Genomic DNA, 15,495 nt, shown 5'->3' with positions numbered 1-15,495 from the left:
GAAAGAAGTTCTTCCTCCTGTCCAGGTGGAACTTCTCGTGCATCAGTTTCTGCCCGTTGCCTCTTGCTTGGTACCACGGAGCAGAGCCTGGCTGTATCTTCCTAGCACCTCCCTTTAGGTATTTACACACGTTAATGAGGTTCCCTCTCAGTGGTATCTTCTCAAGGCTGAAGTGACCCCGCTGCCTCAGCCTTTCCTCGTAAGAGATGCTCCAGCCCCCAGCCGTCCCCGTTGCCCTCCGCCAGCCCCGGCAGCCGTCTATCCCCTCCCGCCGCAGGGACTACACGTCCCGGCGGCCCGCGGGGCCGGGGGATGTTCGCCGGGGCGGCCCTTCCGCTGCCGGGAGGCGGCGGGGTCGGGGCAGCATCCCGGCTTTCCGGTGGCTGCCCGAGCGGAGCCGAGCTGGAGCCGGAGCCGGAGCCGGAGCCGGGGCCGTGCGGGCGCGGGGAGAGCCCTCCCGCCGCCGCCGCCGCCGCCGCCATGCGGGCCGAGCCGCCCGCCTGGGCCCCGGGGCCGGCGCAGGCGGCCGCGCTGCTGGAGGAGGCGGCGGACCTGCTGGTGCTGCACCGGGACTTCGCCGCCGCCGTGGAGCGCTGTGAGGCGGGCTGCTACAGCTTGGGACCCGGCCCCGGCCCCGGCCACGAGAGGTGCGAGCGGTGCCGGGCGTGCGGAGGGGACGGGGTGGCGCTGGGAAGCTGCTCGGTGTCGCATCAGCGCGGGGCTGGCTTCGAACTTCAGGCCATGCTTGCCCCGCTTTGGGGTTTCTTTTAGCTCTGTCGATATTAACAGGTTTCATATGAAGGGATCTGTGCGTGTTTGAGGGAAGTGAGGTGTGCCCAGGAGCCTTCCCTTCGTTCTCTCAGAGATACAGTCACAGGGCACATCCTCGGAGGTCGAATTGGCCTTTTTATAGGGGCCAAGTAGAGGGAAAGGAGGAGAAGCAGCTGCCAGAGACCTGTGGAGTACCCGGGCTGCACTGAAGCTCACTGGAAGGGATGTGAGGGGAAATGTGGTTGTAAGAAGTGCTTACTTAGGTGTCTGTTCCTTACCAGCTTTGCAGAAGTGAAATGCTCCCTTTGTGTTGTGGGGATTCAGGCGCTGGCCGAGATGAACCGGTGGAGAGAAGTTCTGTCTTGGGTCCTACAGTATTACCATGTCCCTGAACATCTGCCTCCAAAAGTTCTGGAGCTGTGGTGAGTTCCTGTCTGTTGCTGTCAGATGTACACACAGGGCTTGCGTTAGGTTTAACAGCAGGCCAGGCTTGCGTATTATGTGGTGTTTTCACTTTGCGTGGTGTAAGTGAGATCCGGGACAGGCCTGTACTTGACCTGTGTGTGCTGGAGCCTGTCTGCAAGATTGCTTCATGGTGATCAAGTACAAAAGGGGTGATGCTGAGAGAGTAGCAGCACCAGTAGCTGCACCTGTTTGCCTCAGAATTCTCTCTGCTTTGATGTAGACCCTCATTCATACCTTCATGAGAGCTGCTTGGGAGCAGTAGCTGTCCGTGATGTCAGCTTTGACAGACTTAGGGCTTTCTCACACCTCTCCCTTGTATTTCAGTATCCTGTTGTACAGCAAAGTGAGAGAGCCGCAGGTGATGCTGGAAGTGGGCAGCAGCTGGCTGAGAGACCACGCCAACCAGAGCCTCCCCGAGTTCGGGTCCGTGCTGGAGCTCTACCTGGTGCACGTGCTGCTGCCGCTGGGCCGCTTCGAGGGCGCGGAGGAGCTGGTGCGGGGCTGTGACGTGTTTGACAGCGAGCAGCAGCTGGCCTTCCTCGGCACCATTTGCCAGAGCCGCTGCCAGTGGACTCGGCAGGAGGAGACGCGCTCGGCTGCTGAGGAGCAGCAGGACCCAGCGACAGAAACTGTTCTGGGTGGGCTTTCCCTCTGTTGTTTGTGCTCCTTTTTTACAGTTTCAATTCAAGCTGGTCCCTTACTGGCGAAGGGTAGCAAGTATTAACTATGTGTTAAGAATGTTGCCCTGACAAACCGGCTGTGAGGAAGTCCCATTGTGTACCACAGCAGGAAATAGAAGACTTAGTGATACCTTTGCTGAGAATGGCAAAGTATGTTTAGTCTCTGACAGCATCAGGAGATGACAATTAATGTCCAGGATCAAAAGCACTATGGAGGTTTTGGGTTTGTTTTTTTTTTAAGGTGAAAAAGGAAAACTAAGACTACCTGGCAATCCTCTAAGGGTATGTTTTGTTGGCTCTGAACAGTTTGCTCCATTTCCATTTCAGTCCAAGTCAGCATTTAAAGTTCTGCTTCTTCTCTAGAATTGTAAATCACTTGATGTTTTCTCCCAGGAGAGAAGCTGGCACTACTGTGGTATAAGATCATATTGTATTAAAGTAGATGCCTAAAAAAGAAGTATAATGAATTGTGTTACAAAATTGTACCATTTCTCTGTTCCCTGTTACATAAAAACCCAAACCCAACCCAACTCTCATGCAATCAGACTTCCAGTATCTTAGTTTCTTATTGTCTATATATATATGTATGCGAGTACTTTTTAAACTTTACTTTGCCCTAACAGCTTTTCTGTTCTTGTTTTCCAGGAGCGCTGTCCCAAAAGCTCCTGACCATGTTGACATTGCTACGTAGAGCCCTGAGGTCCATGTCAAACCACTTCTATTTACTTCCTTACAAGAAGATGCTCTTGGCCACTTTTTTGCTGTACCTGGTGGTGGTGAGATTAGACCCAGGTACGGGAATAAGATTGCCAATTTCTAAAATTTCATTATGGTTATGGAGAAGAAATGAGTTGCTTTTAATAAATTTGGTCTGTGTAAATGTCTCAGGGAAACACAAAAACTGGGTGACTAGAAACTTAGTGTGTCCAGTTGCAGTCCATGTAGAAAGATGAAGCTCTACAAATGCCAGTTTTCTGAAAACTCCTTCCAGCAGACAAGGTACAGACTGTGAGAGGCAAGCAGAGCTGTCCTAGACTCAGCCTTTTCCTCAGTCAGCTGGGGGTGGCACGAGGTGATGTCCCCTGGATGAGTGATTGCCTGAGAGGAATCACTCAGGAAAGTGGAGAGTTCCCGGAGGCAGCACTGTACCATGCATTTGATCATCTTGTGCTGGAGTTTCAGTGCTGATGGCTGCTGCTGTCCCTGAAGAATGGGCTGGTCCTGTGACACAGAGGTGGCAGCTGGGATGTGATGGGGTTGGATGTTTCCCCTTCTGCTGCGTGACAGGTGCTCCACAGTTATTCTAAAAATAATCCATTGGAAAAGAGTGAAGGCAGCTTGCTAGGGAGCAGTACCCAGAGTAAAGATCCGAGAACTGAACTGAAGGAAGGAAGAGAATTAGGTTGTTATTAACTGTAGCTGGGAGTAGTTCTTTCTTAATATGTTTAGTGTATGCTAGTTTTACCTTTTATAATGCAAGCTCTTTTGCTTTTTATTCTGCTTTGCAGCTTCTCCCACATCACTGCCATTCATTTACAAACTGGTCCAGCTCTTCCGCCAGGCTTGGGCAGCTGTGCTTTCTCCAATCCATAGGCCTCCAATTCGAGACTAAATGTCTTCCATCACTAAAAGTGTCACCTTGTCTTCGGGATGTTACCAGGCTCTTCAGGGACTGTTGAAATCTGAGATGACCACCTGTGGACTCTTGGAATTTCTTCAGACAGGGAATGGTGGGGTACAAATTTTGAAACCACAGCGAGTATTCCTGACATTTTGCTTGGTCCTGTCCAACATTAGGGTAAAGCCACTCCTTCCATATCTACAAGTGAATAAGAATCCTCCTTTTCAAGCACTTTTGCTTTGGATGTGTCTCTTGAGTGGGGGTTGTGTAGCCAGTTATGAACGATGGAAGAAGTTCTCATCCTTGCAAATGCTGGGCAGTTCTCTGAACAAGTGCAGCAGTGTTCCTGGAGGCATGACGGTAGCAGGCAATGGAGTGCCAGTGTTTAGGGGAATATTCTGTTTTGCCTGAAGACATCTGAAAAGCTCAGCTCTTGCAGCATGGGATTTAGGACAAGCACATGGAAGAAAAACACCGGAGAAAGTAAAGCCTGTTGCATTTTGAAAGCCATAGTTTCTCTTGTGACTGATGCCTCTTTGTACAGGCACACTGGATTTTAGTAATATTTAATCTGGAAAGATGAGGTGGGTGGACCACGGAGATTGTTGTGCTGTATCCACTCTTCTTAAATGCAAATTACAGCACTTTGTGCTTGCCTGATGCATAGTCATTCTTAGCAGCATGTGGTGGTGGTGGTGGTCAGGAAATAGATTTATTTTTTTAAATTATGTTCTATGTTACGGTCTAGTTGAAGAACTGAAGTTGTTGCTCTGTTTTACTTTCCCTACCTCTTGCTTTGTTTATGTAGATGTCAAAAAGTCTCTCTCTGTATATCCAGAATTGCTCCTCAAGTCCCCAGCATCCAAAGTCTTGGGTTGGATGGGAGTCATTTAGCAATGCTGTGTCATTCAGAACAAAAGTTTATTTTTATAGAAAAGAAGGTCACAAGACCTTCCCCAGATCAGTGACAAGAAAATTGTGCATCTGCAGGTCTGTCACCAGACCAACTCCATTTCTGACCACTTGGGGCAGAAATTGGATGTTTGGGGTAGAACATGAATTTCTCCTCCATCTATTCACCCGTCTATCATCACTTGACAAAAGGTACATTCCAAGGAGGGAGCACTAACCTAATAAAACACTGCTTTCAAACTGTTGTGTGCTGGAGGGGACAGGTTAAAGGCAAGAGGCTGGGGACAAGTAGCCCGTCATCCCAGCACTGGTGCCAAAAGGGTGTAGGTTCACTGATGTCAGCCCAAACTACAAAATGTTATCAGAACAGCCTTTTTGGTGGGACCACACCAAACCCATGAAAAGTAAGCAGTGTAGACCTCAGTGTGGTGTCTTACAACAGTAGTGCCCTTTGTCTCTAGCAGTAACCATACTCCAAGGTAGTGGCTGTTCCTGTTTTCTTCACATAGGTGGCCTGTTGGTACCCTCAGACTGTGTGTGATCTCTTGCTTTGCTGCCTACAGAGACACTTTGGAAACAGTCTCATCTTCACTGCTAAAAATAGTTTAATCTTAAATTATCCCAAAAAGAGAAACACTCCAGCACTACTGTCAGACAAACTTGGGCAGGTTATTCATGAGTGCAGTAATGACCTTGCCTAGTTGTCTCAAGAATAAAACCCAAACCAATCCGATATCCCTCCCCAAAGTTGTCTCTGCCAGGATTGGACACCAGGTTAAGTAGCACATAGTGCTTCACCATGTAAAAAAGTAATTTCTTACATACTCTGCACACACAGGGAAGAACAGCCTTTGATATTGCTGAATGGTTCCTGCCATCCAGCTGTAAGCATAGTTACAACTCTGCAAACAACACTTGATGTGAAATCAGGTAGAATGAAACACAAGCTCTGCGTGGAGTTGAGCTCCTCCACGAAATGACCAGGATGAGTCTTCTGCCCCCCTGCTTTGCAAGGCCTCAGGTTAACTCCTCTGTAAGCCAGTTAATAAAATGGCAAACTTCACTGTGAAGTCAGGCCAAATTCTTATCAAAGTGACTGTTAGTAATGAACACTTTTTGCTGTAGTCTTCTGGCATCACTTTTAGTTAGATGGCAGAGATGCTGTTGTGGAGGTTGGTTTGGACCAGTGGTTTCAGCAGGCCACACATAGCTTTTAGAATACTGTTAAATGTTGTTTTAACTTTTAACATTCAACTTTATTTTAAGTGTAGGTTGGTAACCTTGACTTTATTGGAGTACTACTGATTTAGAATTTATATTGGTTTTAATTCATCATGAGAGAACAAGAAGGCAGAAATAAGCTATCAGGGTTTTTTTGCAATTAATACTAAGACTGCAGTATCTAACTTTTATAATAAAGTGACTACTGATTTACCTCTTTGTAGAATTGCTTGTTTGTACTGCGATTGAGTATATGAAGAAAATTGTGTTTAATGTATTGATATACTACAAAGTATATCAAAGTTTTCCAGAACTGTTTCACATTGTTCCATTGTTTCAGCATATTTGAATTAAGTAGAGAATGTCTTCAGTGTGAATCTGACGAGATCTAATCAAGTGATGACATTGGTAGAGTGTAAGTCTGCATTTTGGGATGGCAAAGACCAATACAACCAAGAATAAAGTACCTGGGATTCATTATTATTAGATGAATGTATCTTTATATTAGAACTAACTACAGTTCTGACCTTGCTGTATTAGGGGAGAGAACTCTACAAATAAAAAGTAAAAATACATAGCACAGTTCTCTGTTTCAGGGATAATGCCTGAAAACCAGTATTTTATCAACGTAGCAGTGTTATACAGGCACTTAATTACTAGCCTTGGGAATGTCAGGAATCCTGAAATGAGATGCTGCTCGTTCTCTCAGCAGGTGGCGACAGACTAACAGAAAACAGTTAAACAGGGAACACAAGGAAAGTGTTCAAACCTTCATTCACTTACTGAGGAAGGTATTACAATGTGTGGGAAATGTAGAGACTTACACTTCCCAAATTAAAAGGAAAAGAGGATTTTGTGTGACCACCAAAGAGCTTACTAAGAGTGCACTGTTTTGTGAGATGGCACATTACTGTTCTAAAATGATCCACGACTCTGACACTTTTTGGTGAGTCACTTAGGTAACCAGCCTGGAGGGAGGAGGGAGTGATGTACATCCAGTAGAGGAGACAAAGCAGTTGACTGTCCTTCATTTGCCTCTTGATGTGTTTCAATCTCCAGCATTTATGCCCAGCATGTCGAGCTGGGGCAAAGAAGGAGAAAGGGGAAGACATTCAGAGTGATGGTGTTTGTCTTCCCGAGCCAGTGATGGAGCCCTGCTGTCCTGGTTATGGCTGAACACCTGCCTGCCCAGGGGAAGTGGTGAATCAACTCCTTGGTTTGCTTTGCTTGTGTGTACAACTTTTGCTCTGTGTGTTAAACTGTATCTCAACCTGTGGTTCTCTCTTCTGATTCAGTGCTTAGTTGCCAGCTGGGGTTAAACCAGTACAACAGTACTTCTAAGTTCTAGATTATTCAAAAATGCCATTTTCAGAGTTGTGTGTCAATCTTTAATTAGAGAAAAAGGCTTTAGGTTTTGTGTGGCATCTCACCATCTGCCCACAGAGGTTGAATGCCAGCATCCATCAAGATTACTTACTTTCCAAGAATCCAGGTCCAGGCCATATCTGCCTCATGTCTCTGGGGACTCCCACTGGCTAGGAGAGAGCAGAGAAAATGCCACAAAGGACTAAGTTGCAAATAATTTAGTAATTCACATACCTCTTTTAGATTTTGTAGCTGCTAGATCAGACACGTTGACTCAAAGTGTGCCTAAGAGGTTTTGGGTGGTGGCCTGCTCAAAGTATTTGCTGTGAGACTTTTTCCTGATTCTCTGAAGCTGTGAGGATTAACATTTCAGATTGTCCAGAGCACCAGAGCTTGTCTGGAATGTTACCACTTCCAGTGGAAGAAGTACACTAGAGCAACCTGTTCCTTAGTCTCAAAGTAACAATCTGATGGTTTTCTGGAGAACTCAGATTCAGCTTAAGCAAAGCAGCAGATGGAAATTATAATGGAAATTCTTTGTAAAAAAATAATTATGGCTCCAGAAAGTTCGGTAGCTTTTCCCAGCCAAAATCAAAGAGTAGTGATTTGCAGGTTTATGTAAAGAACAGCAAAACAAAGACTATACCAAAGTGAGTTTATAAAAACTAGTATGAACTATTTCTCAATGTTAAAATGTAGGTGTTAAAGAAGATACTTATATGCTGGTTGCCAAGAGTGGCAGAACAATCTGTTAATATCATCATGTCAAAGTGGACTAACCTACATTTTAGGAATTGTCTATTTAAATGTCTACTCATTAAACATCATCATAAACAGTACATTTATAAAGTCTGGGGAAACATAACACTCAGATTCAAGCAATTAAGTGTGCTTTCCTCTTTGTTACCTAGGGGTTGCAGACATGAGGATTTCTGTACTGAGAGAAGCTGCTGCTTTCCAGTGCTGAACTAGTGCAGAAGGAGTAAAGTGGTGGAGGCAACTGCACTAATCTGGCGTCAGAACGTTGGGGTGATGCCTCCAGCTGTGTCCTGCAATAAACACTGCAATAGGAATCAGATTTCTTTCTGTGTTTGGACAGAGAAGTCTGTACTGAAAGCTGTCCCATACTGCTGACAGCCTGGATAACTACACATGGAAAGAGAAAAAAAAGAAGTAAATTGAAATGTTAATAGAGAAGCCAGGAGATCATTTAAAAGTGCCGGTAGAGAAAGCTTAAGGATGGTAATATATATGTTTAGTTTCCAGATCTCTTATTTTTGTTTTTCTTCTATCCTTCTCCTTTCCATTTGTTCGCTCTCTTATGCCTTGTGTACTGGAATTCAGGAGCGATTTTCATCTACAGAAGTACATATGGGCAGAGCAGGGAACTGGGGCGGTGTGTGTCTTGTAGGTGATGTAGAATCCTGAGGTGTTAGAAAGCACAGTGTACGATGTGTTACATGGCTGCGCTCCAAGTCAGTAAGCGTGCCAACCCTGGCTGCACTGAGTTTGAAACCTGGGGTGTGTGTGAGCCCCGCCTGTGGGGGAGGATTTGCACAGGAGGGGTGCTGGAGGGCAGGAGGCAGCAGGCTGACCTCTCCCCTCCGCGCTGTGACACTGAAGCGCAGCAGCAGGTGCCGCGTGCCGGGCCCAGGGTGCCTCCCGCCCTGCAGCCCAGAGCCAGGCTCCGGCACAGACCTGCCACCAGTGATCCCAAAGGGAAGCAAACACCTCTGGAGACGCCATGGTAAGGGGGATGTGGGAACCCCGGCCACACGGGGATGGGGAGGGCCGGGGGGGAGGGAAGGCAGGGGGATCTGCTGTTGTTATCGGTAGGTTTTGCCGCAGAACCCTGATCTCACACACCATTTACCACGTAAGAAGATGGCAGAGGAGCGCAGAAAACCTTCCTGAAGCATTACAGCATTAAGTTTTCTTCAGAGAGTCCCTAATTAGTGGAATTGTAAGACAAACTTAATGTCTTAATGTGGAGTCTCAGCTGTTTGGTATTTTCTGTTGTGACCACATTTTCTCAATACCAGTTCATTTTCATAAGAGAGAATTCTTTAGAAATAAACCCAAAAAAGTTATTTACCTTTGTGTCTGTTTTAAATTAATTTAGCCCCAATGGCTATACTGTCCATAGCTATACAGGGTATGCAGGTGTGTTTCTGGAGTCCATGAATCCTTTTATGTATGTATGTATTTAAGCAAGTGAAAAAATGCCCTTTGTTTTTAAGTGTTGGGGGTTTGTTATAAATTTGTAGAAATTGCTCAAAACCTCTTAGAATGTGAAAAAATCTATTTCACCTTGTACTCCAATATATCTCTAGCAATGAGTTTAATTTTGGTGCAGAGGAAGAATTGTGTTACTTTCTGCCAGCTCACCTCACAGGCAAGATACTTCCACAGGCTTCCCAGACCTGGGGAAGTGAGCGTGTTTGTGGAACAGCTGGAAGACTAAAGTCTGCCTTTGTGCAGTAAATAGTGGAGCCAGGTATTAATTTGTTTTTTTTTAAGATTTGAAGCTGTCCCAGGTTTAGTTTCACAAAGGATCTGGTCCTTTCTACTGTTTCTTTGTTAGTCCTGTCCTGGTACATTGGTGGTAGGATATGAAACATGAGTTTGGAGTAGGCTCCAAATTAAAATATCATGTAAAGATCAGTTTACTGCGACGCTGAAGAAGGCCCACTCTCTTCCCTACTAAAAGTCTGGCATCTATTTTATTGCTGTTTACTATGCAAAATCAGAAACCTCTTTTTCACGGTCTTCTCTCTTCGGCAGAATATTTCCAAATTACTGCTGGGGTAGGAGAAGATGAAATGGCTCAAAAAGCAGGGTTGAGATATGGTTTCAAATGAGCGCAGCTGAAAACTCAGTCTAAAAAGTCTTCAGCTGTAGTCCTGTACAAAGCTTTACAATATTAACTTCCTAAGGCAGCATTCACTTGTTCTATCTGTGAAAAAAACACACCCAATTCCTCTACAGATCTGAAGAACTGAGCAAAGCAGCTCTTTAGGTGAAAAGTATTGCTTAGCTTGTAATTGTAGTTTTGCTTTAAAAGATACTCTTTTTAAAAGCCAGCTGGCCTCATTGCTGTGTTTGAAAAGAATAAAACCCCTTCTTTTTCTTGCTGCCAGCCTCACAGATTCACACTGGGATTTCAAAGAAAAGGCAGGAGCCTGCTCTGTGGAAAGTCAGCATTAATTGAATTCTCTAAGCCCAAAGATGCCTTCAGGGTCTCCTGAGTAGTCCTCCAGATTGCAACACGCTGACTTATGAAGCCCCATTGTCACTCAAATAACTCAGAGACTTTTGCACAACTCAATTGAGAAAAACAGGGTTGTGCAAGTACACTTGAGAGCACATGCATTTGCAGAGTCAGCAGCTTAGAAATGGGTAGTCAACAGAAATAATTTATTTCATTGAATGAAAGATTTAAATTGAGCTTTCATGTTCATTTGAACTTCTGGGGATGACTAGCTGGGGCAGTGATGACTTTTGAACTTCTAGCTGCTTCTGAAAAAAAGTGTCTTCAGTTATGTTTCTTAAACACAAATATATGTCAATTTCTGAAGAAAACTGCTCCAGAGATGCTGCTGCTCACATATTGTGACTGAAAATTTAGTTTCTGGGGAGGATACATTGCATTCTCCGGTCACAGGATGATTTTGCCGGGTTAGTAGTTACAGAATGTAATTTAAAAAAAATTAACTGGTCAAATCTGATACTGACTTTGGTTATCTCTAAATGCAGTATAACAAAACTAAAATGAGTGAGGACCATCCTCTGCCCTTCAACGCAGGCCTGCTTCATAGCTGGGCATCTCAATTCTCCTTCCCTCTCCAAAGCCTGGCAGCGGTCAGTGAGCTGCTCACTGGAAGCCATCCTTGACAATAAGTTGTTTTCTGCATGGTGCCTAAGCATTGTCTGGAAAAATATTAACTGGCCTAAGCCAAAACTGTGCCAGAGACTGTGCTAATTATCAATCAGCACAGGAGATCACAGGCCAGTGTTCAGTACTATGACCTGAATTTTTCTTACTCCCTGGAATGGACAGGGCCCTGGGCATCACAAAAAGCTTGGGCAGCTTTAATTGCTCCAAAGCAGAAGCCAAATATAAAAAACTCCTCATGCTTGAAACCACTCTCTCTTCCAAAAAATGCCTTTCACTACACCCAGTGTTGCAACTGCTGGGACTAACTCAGAAGTATTTGCTTTATAATTCTGTTTGTGAACTTATGAAATCCAGCACCAGGGCCTTCGTTCTCCAGTACTTTTAAGTGTATAAGATTTTGGAGCAGTTGACACCTTCCTGCTTTAGCCTGGTGTTACACAGGTGTCTCTTCCTGGCTGCCACAGAAAGAATGCTCAAAATCGTGCAAATAAACACTCTATACTGCAGTGGCACTGCCTGATAAGCAGTGGACCTGTGATGTAAAATTAATGGCGCTGGAAGGAACATTTGTTTCGACCAAGAAAGTCTGAAACAATTTCCTTAGGTGAATATTGCCGAAAGTAGCTCTTCCAAGTTTCCACACTAGCCTGCTATCAGAGGGTAGAAGGATCAAAAGACATCACCTGCCTTGGGTTACATAAGGGTGAAGGATGCCACGTGGCTGTGTCAGGTTCCAGCCAGGAGTAAAAATAAACTAAACTGGGATGTGCTCCTCGGCAGGGCCAATCCAGGAGGAAAGGTGGGGTTTGTGTAATTGAAATTAATTTTTCCTGACTGTTTTCCAATACTTCTATAGCACAGCACACAGATCTTGATTTTTTAAAGAACTGTCCCTGTATCTGGCATGTGCAGTCTCATTGTGGTTGTGGGGCTGAACAACCAAATGAACAGCTCACAGTGACAGTTCACTGATTTTTTGGAAAAAGCAATACACTGGGAAAATGTAACCAGCAGGAATAAGGAGGACTAAGGCACGCTGTTTTTTCTGACCCCACCTCTTCTCTCTCCCCTTAGCGTGAGTGCATCTCTGTTCACGTTGGCCAGGCTGGAGTGCAGATAGGAAATGCATGCTGGGAACTCTTCTGCCTGGAGCACGGCATTCAGCCAGACGGCACCTTCAAGGACCTGCAAGATAAACTCAGCTGTGATGACTCTTTTACCACATTTTTCAACGAAACAGCCACTGGGAAGCACGTGCCACGGGCTGTAATGGTGGACTTGGAACCAACTGTAGTAGGTCAGTATAGAAATATACCTGCAAAAGGGAGATGAGATTGCTTTTCCTCACACCACCATGGTGTGCCACCGGTCTCTGCTGGCACAAAGCAGCTCTTTGTGCCTTGGGCTACCACTAGGTAGCATGAAATTAATTTTCTTGTGACACAGAATGCCAGATTCTGTCACAGGTGTTACAAACATAGGAACAGGAGGATCCCCAGCAGTTTAATAGCTGGTACAAGAGGTGTGTGCAACTTCTTTTTGCACCAATATTTAACTTTTGGGTTTGTTTATCATGACATTTTTGCCATTCAAATTCTGCTTTTCTTCAGTTTGGATTCAAAGTGGGACCCTGACAGTTTCTCTCCAATAGTAGAAGAATGTCTAAAAATTGGGACACCTGAATTTCTTCACACTTTTTTTCTGGGGACTTGTGGACGCAGGCTGTACTTGTCACTGACAAGTTAATGAGAAGTGGCTGGATTGAAGATGCACCATAAATCAATCAAATGCAACAATGAAAAAATGCTCTGGAGACATTTCCCTCCTCCATCACCATCTGTTCTTTGGCATCATGACCTCCTGTGACTGACAGCGTGTATTGATGCCAACAACAACAACCAGAATTTGTTGGCACTGGAGCATATTCTTACAATTTCTCTTTCTCCTTCAGATGAAGTACGGGCTGGCACCTTCAGGGAACTTTTTCATCCAGAACAGCTGATCACTGGAAAGGAAGATGCAGCCAATAACTATGCCCGTGGCCACTACACCATTGGCAAGGAGAGCATTGATATGGTGCTGGATCGTGTCCGTAAGCTGGTAAGTCCCAATAGTTTTGAAACAGCAGCTTGGACTCTGCAGAAGAAAGAAGGGCAGAACTAACAGCTTGTTAACTGCAAATGATACCAATGGCTCAGAAAAGACATTGCAAGTCATACAGACTATGTCTTGGACATGGTCCAGAAGAGAGAAGCCCAGTAGTTCACTTCCCAGCTGTATGCCTCCAGGTTTTGAATATGTAAATAAAGTGATTTTGAATATGTAATTGTAAATTATTAGCACAGCCCTACAGCACCAATACTGATACTGAAGGGTGGATTATGCAGTTGTACATTGCTGGTTTCAACTAGAATAACAGAGCAGTGTGAAGTTCAGAGAGATGCCTGGACAGGTAAGGCTCTCTGTGTCACGAGTTGAGACAGTGAGGAAAGCAAAGGTTGGAATTATCACCAGCTGTTTCCCAGGAAAACTTGACGTGAAGTCTGTGCTGTACATTGCCCATGACTGCTCACTCCTTCAGCTCAGGATAAACTCACATAGTAAAGTCTTTTCCACCTTTTTCAGCCCCTGCTGTTTCACTTTCTCTTTTGCCTTCTAGACTGATGCCTGTTCTGGGCTGCAAGGATTCCTGATCTTCCACAGCTTTGGTGGCGGTACCGGCTCTGGTTTTACCTCCTTGCTGATGGAACGCCTCTCTGTGGATTATGGAAAGAAGTCCAAACTGGAGTTTGCCATCTACCCAGCCCCTCAGGTCTCCACCGCTGTGGTGGAACCCTACAATTCCATCCTGACCACGCACACCACGCTGGAGCATTCGGACTGTGCCTTCATGGTGGACAACGAGGCCATCTACGACATCTGCCGCCGCAACCTGGACATCGAGCGCCCCACCTACACCAACCTCAACCGCCTCATCAGCCAGATCGTGTCCTCCATCACGGCCTCGCTGCGCTTCGACGGCGCCCTCAACGTGGACCTGACAGAGTTCCAGACCAACCTGGTGCCCTACCCACGCATCCACTTCCCCTTGGTGACCTACGCCCCCATCATCTCCTCCGACAGAGCACACCACGAGCAGCTCTCGGTGGCCGAGATCACCAACGCCTGCTTCGAGCCCAACAACCAGATGGTGAAGTGTGACCCGAGGCACGGCAAGTACATGGCCTGCTGCATGCTCTACCGGGGCGACGTCGTCCCCAAGGACGTCAACGTAGCCATTGCTGCCATCAAGACCAAGAGAACCATCCAGTTTGTCGACTGGTGTCCAACAGGCTTCAAGGTGAGTAGGGCTGCCACGAGCTTCTCTTCAGTGTTCAAAGGGCACATTCAGTTTAGTAGAAAACCTGTATTTAACACCTTCAGTCTTGTGTATTTCCCACTGAGCATGGAGAAATACGGACATTTCCCAATGAAAGTAAGAAGGATGCATTTATATAAAATGTGCCTTTTCTCCTTTGGACATCCCACTGACACAAGCTACTACATATTTAAATAAGTGGAAATTCGAAGTGTATATGGGTCAAAATTTGAAGAAGTTTTAATTTCAGCTGACCTTTGGAACAGCCAATGAGCATTGCCTCTGAAGCACAATCTAAACTTAAGGAAATACCAAAACGGATAAAATTAATAAAGGAAATGCTGATATTAGGGAATCTCTTAGTTAACCTAGAAATGTTATATAGCCTCTCTCCACTGGCTACACAGCCATGCTGGGAAACATATTTTCAACAATAATACAGACATTAACAGGGGGAAAATATTTGTCATACGAACGGCCCTTTCAACAATGAAAACTCTCAACTGGGAACCCACTTTTTATAATAGTTTCTACAGAGCACCTTGGTGAAACTCTACTTTCAGTATTGAGTAGCTGTTAAGAAAGGTACAAACTTGTCAGTGTACATGAAACAGAAGAATAGTATAGATATTCAAATGAGTGTGTGCCATACCCTGCGACATCTATAATGGCATTTGCCATCTGGCACCACTCTACCCCAGAATCTGTATCTTTACTCACATTTCTTCAGCTCTTTGACTGCCTCCTGCTTTTTTGCAACCTTCTCTCACATTCCTGTTTCCAGGTTGGGATCAACTACCAGCCTCCTACGGTTGTTCCTGGTGGAGACCTAGCCCAAGTTCAGCGGGCAGTGTGCATGCTGAGCAACACCACAGCCATTGCCGAGGCTTGGGCAAGGCTTGACCACAAGTTTGACCTGATGTACGCCAAGAGAGCTTTTGTGCATTGGTACGTGGGTGAAGGCATGGAGGAGGGAGAGTTTGCAGAGGCCCGAGAGGACCTGGCTGCCCTGGAAAAGGACTATGAAGAAGTGGGAACTGACTCATTTGAAGAGGAAAATGATGGGGAGTAATTTTAAAATACACTCTGTTCCTGGTGAGCACAGAATTGTCTCTGTGTCACTGTATTGCACGTATCCACAATTAGCTCAGCTTTCCTGTGCGTTGTGAACATAAATTTAGGAGAGGTCATACAGTGACATTTT

General features: G+C 45.5%; 2 protein-coding genes across 2 annotated transcripts; both read left to right on the top strand.

Annotated features, from left to right (window-relative positions):
* The first annotated feature begins 206 nt into the window (after positions 1–206).
* PEX26 (peroxisomal biogenesis factor 26) lies at positions 207–4,300 on the top strand. Its single transcript, XM_069003615.1, is given in 7 exon segments — positions 207–359; positions 362–407; positions 410–647; positions 1,053–1,193; positions 1,561–1,874; positions 2,562–2,708; positions 3,425–4,300. Coding segments are annotated over 7 exon segments (1,143 nt in total). The 3' UTR covers positions 3,529–4,300.
* Positions 4,301–7,908: 3,608 nt separating this feature from the next.
* TUBA8 (tubulin alpha 8) lies at positions 7,909–15,495 on the top strand. Its single transcript, XM_069003614.1, has 5 exons — positions 7,909–8,782; positions 12,008–12,230; positions 12,885–13,033; positions 13,593–14,273; positions 15,076–15,495. Exons 1-5 carry the CDS (start codon positions 8,780–8,782, stop codon positions 15,361–15,363), a joined length of 1,344 nt encoding a protein of 447 aa, XP_068859715.1. The 5' UTR covers positions 7,909–8,779; the 3' UTR covers positions 15,364–15,495.

The sequence above is a fragment of the Aphelocoma coerulescens genome, chromosome 1A (genome assembly GCF_041296385.1).
Source record: "Aphelocoma coerulescens isolate FSJ_1873_10779 chromosome 1A, UR_Acoe_1.0, whole genome shotgun sequence".
Classification (NCBI taxonomy): Eukaryota; Metazoa; Chordata; class Aves; order Passeriformes; family Corvidae; genus Aphelocoma; species Aphelocoma coerulescens.
This window is presented reverse-complemented; position numbering and strand designations above follow the sequence as displayed.